Here is an 11,903-nt window from a genome sequence, read left to right on the forward strand (position 1 = left end):
TTCAGTTTTTCAGCTGGTTTCCCATCCTGACCAAAACTGAAACCCCTTGTGTAGGCTTCTTTACACAGCAGAGTTAAAGCTGGTTTTACTATAGTAAATGTGTTTTTTTGTTGTTGCCCGGATTGATTATCATTTGCAAATGATCGTTAAATTATGGTTAGTGTTGCATAACCATGGATAATTTGTGGTTACCATGATTTAAACAATGGTTATTTTGCATAAGGGCATTGTGATGTCTCACATTTTCAAAGTCATCTTTTCAAGACTACGTGTTTATAAAAGTTGAACTCATTTTACTTCGTCTATAGACCTTATTTTGTCTAGATTTTGATCGCAGAAACCCTTCGTGTGAACAGACTTCTGTAGATCTTAGATTTTAATTTAGATAGGGTTAGTGTTAACTTTGAATTAACCCGCTCAGCAAGATTCTCTGCATCATGGACCGATAAAAGAGACTGAGAATGCAACTGTACATCCGAGTGAAATACTTCTGAAACAAGAAAAATGAAAAATGTGGGCGGGGCTTGATTTTGTCTTTGAGGATATGATTGGATGGTTGTGGTTTGCTATTGGCTGATCTCACGTGAGTGACAGGTTGCCCTGCCCTCGTCATCAGAGAAGAGATGCTATGCAAGAGGAAGTTATTCTGATTTAAGATTTTTAAAACAATGTGCACCGATAAATCATTTACAATAAACACTACAAAATTCCATGTTAAAAAATTATTTCATGGTGACTTCAAACTATTTAAACCAAAAAAACAAACAAATCAAGTCTTAAAAACAGTCCGCTCCAGAGTTAAAAGAACATACTAAAATGGATTTTATTGAGAGATAAACAGAAATACAAAATTAACATCAGATCAGATAAAAAAAATGGAGCGCAGGTTTAAGAAGCAGGTTAAAAGTTGAAGTGTCTGTGAGTTTGTCCAGTGCAAAACTGTGCAAGTCTTAAAGTCTTTTGTCGATGTTTCCGTGGAGACGCCGCAGGAGGGCCGAGTCCTTCATAAACCCGGCATCACGTAGGCGATGTTATCCAGAGTGTTCGACTGATCACAAACAGAGACACGGAGTGAGAGTTATTATTATTAATATTTCATTTATTTAACCAGGAGAATATTTCATTGAGATATTACCATCTCTTCGTTCAGAGAGACCTGGTCAATCGCAAAATGACAATACCACAATTTACACATCCAAGAACTAAATAAATAATAACCTAAAAAAAAAATCTTTCCTTTTCTTTTAATCCTCCCTTATCTGGCGTCTGCTACTCTGAGCAATGCCTGAACTGTGTGTTTTGAGCACTACTTGCGTTGTTTTGTGCCTCTTCACGATGACTCGCTCGCTTTAATCCTCATTTGTAAGTCGCTTTGAACAAAGGTGTCTGCTAAATGACTAAATGTAATAATAGCAAATCAAGAAAAACAATTGCAAGTGTCCTTCAAAACATTGTGCGGGACGTTTAAAGTGCTGACAATACCCTTTCAGCCGAACATGAGAACCAGACCTAGTGCGATAACTATTTGTGTAATAAATTAAAATATTTGATATATAGGAGGGTGATTTACCTCCTGAACTTTTGCAATAAATAAGTACATATGTAGCTTTGATATAAAGAATCATATAAAATGCAATGATGCATCCGTGACTCTGCACCAGAGACAAAGTGTAAAGCTGCGTGATACACAGAATCTTATTTTCTCAGTAGAGATGAAGCTGCATGCATATATAAGTTCAAGTCATCTGGCTCACTGATGTTCATGCAGTTAAAATAATGAGTGTTCAGTACGTACCAGCACATGATGCGGGCAGCCGTTGAGCTCTGGGACCTGAGTGGTGAGGCAGGCCAGCGGACCCAGAGCACACAACACCGAGTCCAGCAGAACCGACAGAGAACCCGACACGGTCACCATGCCCTGAGACACACAACACACAGTCAGACACACACCAGACCAGACAGTCAGACACACACCAGACAGTCAGACACACACACCAGACAGTCAGACACACACACACCAGACCAGACAGTCAGACACACACCAGACAGTCAGACACACACCAGACCAGACAGACACACACCAGACCAGACAGTCAGACACACACCAGACCATACAGTCAGACACACACCAGACCATACAGTCAGACACACACCAGACCAGACAGTCAGACACACAACACACACCAGACAGGTAGACACACAACACACAGTCAGACACACACCAGACCAGACAGTCAGACACACACCAGACCAGACAGTCAGACACACACCAGACCAGACAGTCAGACACACACCAGACAGTCAGACACACACACCAGACAGTCAGACACACACACACCAGACCAGACAGTCAGACACACACCAGACAGTCAGACACACACCAGACCAGACAGACACACACCAGACCAGACAGTCAGACACACACCAGACCATACAGTCAGACACACACCAGACCAGACAGTCAGACACACAACACAACACACAGTCAGACACACAACACACAGTCAGACACACACCAGACCAGACAGTCAGACACACACCAGACCAGACAGTCAGACACACACCAGACCAGACAGTCAGACACACACCAGACCAGACAGTCAGACACACACCAGACCAGACAGTCAGACACACACCAGACCAGACAGTCAGACACACACCAGACCAGACAGTCAGACACACACCAGACCAGACAGTCAGACACACACCAGACCTGACAGTCAGACACACAACACACACCAGACAGGTAGACACACAACACACAGTCAGACACACACCAGACCAGACAGTCAGACACACACCAGACCAGACAGTCAGACACACACCAGACCAGACAGTCAGACACACACCAGACCAGACCAGACAGTCAGACACACACCAGACCAGACCAGACAGTCAGACACACACCAGACCAGACAGTCAGACACACACCAGACCAGACAGTCAGACACACACCAGACCAGACCAGACAGTCAGACACACACCAGACAGGTAGACACACAACACACAGTCAGACACACACCAGACCAGACAGTCAGACACACACCAGACCAGACAGTCAGACACACACCAGACCAGACCAGACAGTCAGACACACACCAGACCAGACAGTCAGACACAAAACACACACCAGACAGTCAGACACACAACACACACCAGACAGTCAGACACACACCAGACCAGACAGTCAGACACACAACACACACCAGACAGTCAGACACACAACACACACCAGACAGTCAGACACACAACACACACCAGACAGGTAGACATAAACACACCTGTGTGATGCTCACACACTTCAGCAGGTGTTTAACTGGTGCTCTTTGCATGTCCGTCAAAAAGGACCGTTTTATTTATTTATTTATTATTTCAATGAAATGATTGCTCTATATTTTAGTTTGATAAGGTTTTTTATTTAATATTTTGTATTTTTAGAGGATTTTATGGTAGTAAATCATATTTCTGCAGTAATTATAAACCATTTATTCACTTTTTGAGTATGGAACTGAAAAAAAAAAAAATCCAACTAAAACGTTCATAAATCTTTGGACCACAGACTGAAGTTTGGTCTCTTTTTAAAGACGACACTTGGCAGATTATTGCTGAAGTGAAAAAAGTAAAAAAAGATATACAATTGTACATTTATTATAAAAAATGCACAAAAAAATATTTAAATTTTTTATATGAAATATATATTTTCCAAAACACGTTTTACTCTAAAACTTAGAGCCATAAAACTAACAAAGCTGTGTTCCAAATTTGAGGTTGACATCTCAAAAAATGAGATTGTGTTTGTCCGCAGTACCAAACGCTTCCACTAGAGGAAATTCATACAAATCCCATTTTTGAGCACAAATGTGACTTTTTTCAGGACCATTTAACATGTATGAATCATGTCCATGATTTTGTGTTGAATTATACTTATTTTATCTTTTTTTTTTATAATTCATACGTAGAATAAAGGGGCGGGGCCTGGTTAAAACTGGCGATTATGGTAAGCAGTGTGACTTTAATGTGTGTGTGTGAGTGTGTGTGTGTGTGTGTGTGCACCTCAGTCTCCTGCAGTCTGCGCCCGATCAGAGACAGAGACTCTCCCAGAAGCTGCAGGTGAGCGGCCGCATCGATCGGGTCCACGTCCGGGTCTCTGAGCGGAGAGAACGTGGGAGCGTTTGCCGATCCGTTCTGGACGGGAGTCACTGATGCTTCGGGTCTCTTCAACACCACGACTCCTCCTGCTGGCGTCACTGCACACGACTGATGACCTGACCGAACACCAACACCAAACATCACAGCGCTGACAGTGACATCAGTGGCTACGTGTACATGCAACCCAATAATCCGCTAGCAATCGGACTGGCGGTTCAATCGCACTGAAAAGCCGTCCTGTAAACACCTTGATCCGATTGAGCTCGACCCCAATGAAATCTTGATCGGATTGAAAGGTTTATTCCTTTTCTAATCCGATCGAGAGGACATGTAAACACTTGATCCGAAACTGAAAGGACCGCGCATGTGCAATGATGTAGAAATAACGTAATGACGAGTGACGCGCAGAACGAGCTGATGTTCCTGATGAATAAAGTGTCGTATAAATGTGTCCCGTCATCCTATAATCCTCGTTTCTCTGCGTGTGTGAAGTGGAGCCGGACAACATCCCACCAGTGCTGGGGTCAGAGTCTCATCCACAGACGACTGGTCTTGGGCATTTTTATATAATATATATATTACAACGGTTCATATGCTCATTGTCTCCAAATTATGACCAGAAATGGATGAATATTCTGCAGTTAAAAACAAATAAAGAAACAAATGTAGGATAATGGTTATTATGTGCAAACTCTGTAAATCTGTGGAGTGTGCGCATGTCAAAAAATATATTCTGATTAAAAGCTGGCGACATATAAACGCGCGCATCAACCCGATCACATGTTCAGAGTTCATGTAAACACTACGTTCAGATTCATCAATCGGAATGAATTCAGTCCGACTGAAACCAAAGGTGTGCGTGTGAACGCAGCCAGCGAGCTGAAGGGATCTGAGTGCTGACCTTTGACCCTGCTGCTGTCTTTGAGCGGTCGAGGCATCTGCTGCTGTTTGACGTGCTTGACGTGCTTGACGCTCTCTTTCAACTGCTTGCGCTGCAGGTACTCCGATCTCTCTCGCCACACCTGAAAACATGCATCCGTCAGCAAACACACTTCACACAGGTGCATGATGGGTAATGATGCTGTTTGCACCTGTTTGTCTCCCTCTGGCAGCTGCTTCCAGGCATCAGCGAGTCTTTTGCTCAGGTCCCCAAAATCTGAGTTCACATAAACACACACACAATAAATATTCACATACACTAGCGGTCAACAGTTTGTGGTCTACAACGTTTTTTATAGTTTCTGAAAGTCTCTTCTGCTCACCAAAGCTGCATTTATTTGATCAAAAATACAGTAAGAACTGTGAAATATTATTCCAATTTAAAACAGCTGATGTGAATATACAGTAAAGTGTAATGTATTCCTGTGATCAAAGCTGAATTTTCAGCATCATTACTCCAGTCTTCAGTGTCACATGATCCTCCAGAAATCTGAATAATATGATGATCTGATGATCAAGACACATTTATGATTATTATCAGTGTTGAAAACTGTTGTGCTGCTGCAGATTTTTGGGGTCATGGTTAATATTTAAAAGTTTTATTTAAATATAGAAATATTTTTACTCCGCAAGGATGCATTAAATTGATCAAAAGTGACAGTAAAGATATTTGTTACAAAAGATTATATTACAAATAAATGCGGTTCTTTTGAACTTTCTATTCATCAAAGAATCCTGAAAAATAAAATGTATGATGGTTTCCACAAAAATCTGAAGCAGCAAAATTGTTTTCATCACTATTTAAGTAACACTTTTCAAGTATACAATAATAAAGTACTTACAAATCATTTGTAAACTATTAGTTTACAGTTAATTCCTAATTTCTATATTGTAAATATATAGGCTATATACAAATCGTGAGTTCTTCATGCATTGTCACTGTAATTAACAAAATTATTATTGTTTAATTTGTAAAGAGTTTTTTTTTAATGCTTTGTATAGGAGATGTTAAAAAAAAAAACTTAATTATTCCAAACCCCAAATTGTTATGACCGCCATTGTAAAAATAAATGTTTAAAAGTTGATATTGTGGTTTGTAATTTCTCTCAGGGTGAATTTCCAGCAAAACTGCGACTGTGGCATACAGATCACTGTTAAAATAACTCAAGATTGCAAACAGCAAGCTCCAATCTGATTGGCTGATCTATTCAGAGCTTTACTCGAGATGCTTGAAAGTGTAAAAGGATAAGAGATCCTTGTGCATGTTTCAGGAGCAAACTAACTCAACTGTGTTTGCTCACACATGAGACTTTAAGCTGATAATCAAATATCTACATACAGAGACACAAACAGGCTGACTGATGAAGATGAAGAAGATGAACCCACCGAGGCCCGGCTCCTCCTCCAGAATGCTGTTTCTGTACTCCTTATAAAAGATCTGATACGCCGTCAAGACCTTCTTCTTCTGCGCACACACACACACACACACACACACACACACACACACACACACACGTGAGTGAGACGTCTCATCAGGCTCATCTGGCGTGTCAGTGGTTTCCTCACCTTGTCTTTGCTCTTGCGTTTCCCTCCTTCCTTATTCTTCCTCCTCTTCTCCTCGTGGCTGTGATGACCTGTGGTGAACGCGCTCCATTCTGTGCTGCCATTGGCTGAGAAGAGCGGCCAGAGGTCAAAGGTCAACACAAGAGCAGCACACCAACATTAAAGGTGCAGTGTGTGATTTTTAGTGGCATCTAGTGGTGAGGTTACGAATTGCACCCAACAGAAGTTACGGTGGCCGACCGGAAGTGATGTCGTCGTCTGAGACGGCAGAGAGTAGCCAGTTAAACAATGAGGTTTCTTTACAAAGATAAATTAAGAAATTATTATTACTTAATTACTCAGTAAAACGATGTTATTGCGAATATTATTATTACTTGTTCATCATTGTGTCAGTGTTTTTTTCGCTGACTTTAGCTTTAGCTTCTTATCATGAAGAACAACATAGTGACGAAACGCGTTTGTCCACTCAGGGCCACCGTAGAAACATGTTGATGTAAGGAGACCCGCGGTGTGTGTAGAAACATGTCGGTGTAAGGAGACCCGCGGTGTGTGTAGAAACATGTCGGTGTAAGGAGACCCGCGGTGTGTGTAGAAACATGTTGGTGTAAGGAGACCCGCGATGTGTGTAGAAACATGTCGGTGTAAGGAGACCCGCGGTGTGTGTAGAAACATGTTGGTGTAAGGAGACCCGCGATGTGTGTAGAAACATGTCGGTGTAAGGAGACCCGCGGTGTGTGTCACCTCATTCTAAGGTAATACAACCACAACGGTTCATGAAGTAAGGTCTTTATACACCACTGAGAACATGGTTATGTGTATGATATTGCATTTCTGTCAACAGATCCTCCTAAATATTACACAGTGCACCTTTAAAACACACAGAAGCGTTTAGTTTGTACCTGCTGTTATCCTCTTGGCTGATTTACTGCTGTGTTTCTTCTCACGCGGCCGGTCTCGCTCTTTCTTCTTCTTGCTCTTTTTGCTCTTCTTCTTCTTCCTGCTGCTGTGTTGAGACGAGGCATCGTGGATCAAGAGTTTCCCCCCTTCACTGTCGTCAGCGGAGGACGACCCGTTGCTGTCGGCCCCGTCATGACATCCTGATAGACACAATCATCATTAAAGCAAACACTTAGGTTGATCAAACTCTTGTTGCGGAGAACGGTGTTTTCACACATAATGAATACCTTTTATCAGGCATTGCATTTGGCTATATATTTAAACATGAATAAAAGCAACTTTGTCATAGATTAGATTTTATTTTGTATTTAAAATGTTGAATATTCTTGCTCAACTAACTGGTAAACAGTCTTCAACTGATCCTTAGATCTCACTCTGCCTCTCTCTGACATTTTCGCACAACTGGCGTAACTGCGCAAACCGAAAAAGTTAAAGATTTTAGGGTCAAAATGCTTGTGTTCATGCATACATTCATAGAAAACAATGCCTCTAATAAAACTTTCCTGAGATCGTGGATGATGCGTGTTCCATCCGCACAATGCTGGAAAGGGAAGCCAAAGCGTCTCGATCGCCCCCCGGTGGCTGGTCCCAGTATAGCTCATAAACCCAGTCTCGATCGCCCCCCGGTGTCTGGTCCCAGTATAGCTCATAAACCCAGAGTCTCGATCACCCCCCGGTGGCTGGTCCCAGTATAGCTCATAAACCCAGTCTCGATCGCCCCCGGTGGCTGGTCCCAGTATAGCTCATAAACCCAGAGTCTCGATCGCCCCCCGGTGGCTGGTCCCAGTATAGCTCATAAACCCAGAGTCTTGATCGCCCCCCGGTGGCTGGTCCCAGTATAGCTCATAAACCCAGAGTCTCGATCGCCCCCCGGTGGCTGCTCCCAGTATAGCTCATAAACCCAGAGTCTCGATCACCCCCCGGTCGCTGGTCCCAGTATAGCTCATAAACCCAGAGTCTTGATCGCCCCCCGGTGGCTGGTCCCAGTATAGCTCATAAACCCAGAGTCTTGATCGCCCCCCGGTGGCTGGTCCCAGTATAGCTCATAAACCCAGAGTCTTGATCGCCCCCCGGTGGCTGGTCCCAGTATAGCTCATAAACCCAGAGTCTTGATCGCCCCCCGGTGCCTGCTCCCAGTATAGCTCATAAACCCAGAGTCTTGATCGCCCCCCGGTGGCTGGTCCCAGTATAGCTCATAAACCCAGAGTCTTGATCGCCCCCCGGTGGCTGGTCCCAGTATAGCTCATAAACCCAGAGTGTCGATCGCCCCCCGGTGGCTGGTCCCAGTATAGCTCATAAACCCAGAGTGTCGATCGCCCCCCGGTGGCTGGTCCCAGTATAGCTCATAAACCCAGTCTCGATCGCCCCCCGGTGTCTGGTCCCAGTATAGCTCATAAACCCAGAGTCTTGATCGCCCCCCGGTGGCTGGTCCCAGTATAGCTCATAAACCCTGAGTCTCGATCGCCCCCCGGTGGCTGGTCCCAGTATAGCTCATAAATCCAGTCTCGATCGCCCCCCGGTCGCTGGTCCCAGTATAGCTCATAAACCCAGAGTCTTGATCGCCCCCCGGTGGTTGGTCCCAGTAAAGCTCATAAACCCTTGATATCGCGGCTCAACTTCACGTTCACTACTGCGCAATATAATTCTTAAATATATAGATGCATGTGTGTGTATTTATATATACAAAATAACTATACACAGTACACACACATTTTATGTAAACACAAATCTTTTCACAGCCCTAGTCTATGGTATCTCCTCACCTTCTAGCTCCACCTCCTCGCCCACCACAGGAAGCCCCTCCCGCACCACCTGTGGCTGCTTCCTGGAGGAGGCGGAGTCTCGGGGGTCCTTCCTGTAGGAGGCGGAGTCTCTGATGTCCTTCCTGGAGGAGGCGGAGTCTCTGGGGTCCTTCCTGTAGGAGGAGGCGGAGTCTCTGATGTCCTTTCTGCAGGAGGCGGAGTCTCTGATGTCCTTCCTGCGCTCTTTAGACGAGGGGAACACCGTCTCTGTGCCCACCGCAGTGGGAGAGGTGATGGCCTGAAGGAGACCCATCGCTGTCTGAGGAGACCCCGCCGGCTCAACAGGCGTCAGGAGCGAGCGCTGGCTCTCCGAGGGACGCTTCTTCTTTTTGTGGTGAGATCCGGAACTGTGATGATCTACACAAGAGAGAAATTAACAACTCAACGCTAGGCTTGCTACGATAGACGGTGTTCAGAAGCAACACCGGTTACATCACTTGCCCCCCGCGGCACCTCCCCCATTTTGTCGATTTAAAAAAATATATGTTTTTGTTCAATTAGAGAACAGACACTACAATTAAAAACTGAACGGTGTCTACTTAATAAATCATGAGCCGAACGAAAGTCGCAGAACAGATCAGCAGCTGGAGTCAGATTTCATGAATCACGAGAGCGAGGAGCTGACGATGATGACGGAGTGGTCATTGTACTGTTTTGTTGTTGTGTTTTTCATTAAGAATAATAGGCTAATGAACTTCCCATTCAAGCAACCCGTCCCCGAATTGGCACTAATTTGAAAGCGAAACTAAAATGCGCATGTGTCACTGGACACGGGAATAAACGTTTTCAGTTCCCATAATAATGACAGATTTTACGAACATTGACATGGTTACTAAACTGAATAATAACACTATTGTCTTTATAGAGCTGCTTTACAGCATAATTTGAATGTAGTACTAGTATTTGAGTTTATTGCCGTATCAGCATTACCGGTTATTACATGGCAGATACATATTAAACTTTTAATAACATATTATCATAATAACAATATAATGAAAACAAACTTAGACCAAAAAAAAGTACATGTACAAAATGAGTGCAATTCTATAAAATATTATTAAAATGTACTTGTGCTAAGAAATTGTAAAAAAAAAATAATAATAATAATCTGGACCCATAAATAAGTCCTTAAAAGTTTGTCCTCATAAAAAGCGCTCTGTTTTATAACATTAAAGACTGGGCACTGGGCAGTCCAAAAGAATATGTTTTATAGACAAGTTGGCACTACAATATTCATAAATTGAATATCTCATATTTGATTTGTTTGCATCACTGATCCTCTTATTATCCTGTTTGTTACTGTGAAGCTGCTTTGAAACAATATAAATTGTATAAAGCACTATAGAAATGAAGCTGATTTGTTCAAGACGTACCATGATTCCTGAGGTGATGATATATGCTTCTGAGGGACTAACTCTGAATCCTAAATCGCAGAACTACATTACCCATAATCCTGAAAAGTGATCCGCCAATCAAATCAAGTCGCTGTTACGCCTACTCTGATAAAGTGCTGTGAATTGAACTGAGTCAGTCACCTGACAAGTCATGTCAGCTTTATTTCTATAGCGCTTTATTCAAAACAGATTATTTTTAAGCAGCTTCACGGTAATAAACAGGAAAATAATGATCAATGATGCAAACAGAATTCAACTCTATTTTAAAAGCAGCTCTTAAATAGACAATAGTGCCATTATTCTTCTGAAGTCGGTTCAGTATTGATTCAGTTCAGTTCAATAACTGTGTAAAGTCAATCTATTATGAAATGAGTTCAATTCAGCTATAATCTAAAATAATTTAGTTATAACGTTCATAAATGTTGATGTTGCTGAAAGTCGAATCAGCTATAAAACAGTTCTACAGAAAACAGTGATGTCATCATCCAAATCCTATAAAGTTCTCATTTGAGTGTAACAGTCGAATCAATAATATTACTGTATATTAAGTGTCTTTTAAACCCCAAATAAGCATAACCAGAGGCGACAGTGGCAAGAAACCCAAACTCCATCAGATGACAGAAACTATCAAACTACTGATTAACTTACGTTTATATACTTTATGTATAATCATTTGTAATTCTTCATGGGATAAGTAATTAATTCCCTTGTTCAATAACAGACAAGGTAGTAATTCAAGCTCAAAGTTTCTGGAATATCGCTGGAGAAAATTAATGGGGGAAAAATAACTTATAGAATTGAAAGGCGAGCGACTAAAGAAATGACTGCAGTCACGCCGTACCTCTGTAGAAATTATCCTCATAATGCTTCTTTTTCTTGTGAAACTCGCTGACAGGGTAGAAGTCATCAGCGTCCTGTAGAGAGCAGAGATCAGTTTCTACACAACACACACTGATGATGAGGATGATGATGGTGTCAGTGATGCGGTACCTTCAGGCGTTTCTTGGAGGTCTTGCGAACCTCCGCGTCGATGATCTCTTCTTCTCTCAGCAGATCTTTGTAGGATCTTCTTTTTTCTCTCTGACTGCGGCCGGCGACC

At 42.7% G+C, this 11,903-nt stretch overlaps 1 protein-coding gene across 2 annotated transcripts in view; it reads right to left on the minus strand.

Annotated features, from left to right (window-relative positions):
- Positions 1-804: 804 nt before the first annotated feature.
- Positions 805-11,903, minus strand: part of hmgxb4b (HMG box domain containing 4b) — a 19,346-nt gene continuing 8,247 nt past the window's right edge. For both annotated transcript variants that reach the window (XM_079627220.1, XM_079627219.1), the window contains exons 2-12: positions 11,795-11,903; positions 11,646-11,718; positions 9,372-9,767; positions 7,551-7,748; positions 6,655-6,758; positions 6,475-6,553; positions 5,241-5,305; positions 5,051-5,171; positions 4,054-4,265; positions 1,796-1,918; positions 805-1,048 (exon numbers count right to left, since the gene is read on the minus strand). The exon at positions 11,795-11,903 is cut by the window's right edge and continues 20 nt beyond it. In XM_079627220.1, coding sequence (XP_079483346.1) covers positions 1,004-1,048; positions 1,796-1,918; positions 4,054-4,265; positions 5,051-5,171; positions 5,241-5,305; positions 6,475-6,553; positions 6,655-6,758; positions 7,551-7,748; positions 9,372-9,767; positions 11,646-11,718; positions 11,795-11,903 — 1,525 coding nt within the window. In that variant the 3' untranslated portion in view covers positions 805-1,003. The remainder of the gene's footprint in view (positions 1,049-1,795; positions 1,919-4,053; positions 4,266-5,050; positions 5,172-5,240; positions 5,306-6,474; positions 6,554-6,654; positions 6,759-7,550; positions 7,749-9,371; positions 9,768-11,645; positions 11,719-11,794) is intronic.

The sequence above is a fragment of the Phoxinus phoxinus genome (genome assembly GCF_949152265.1).
Source record: "Phoxinus phoxinus genome assembly, chromosome: 11".
Taxonomy (NCBI): domain Eukaryota; kingdom Metazoa; phylum Chordata; class Actinopteri; order Cypriniformes; family Leuciscidae; genus Phoxinus; species Phoxinus phoxinus.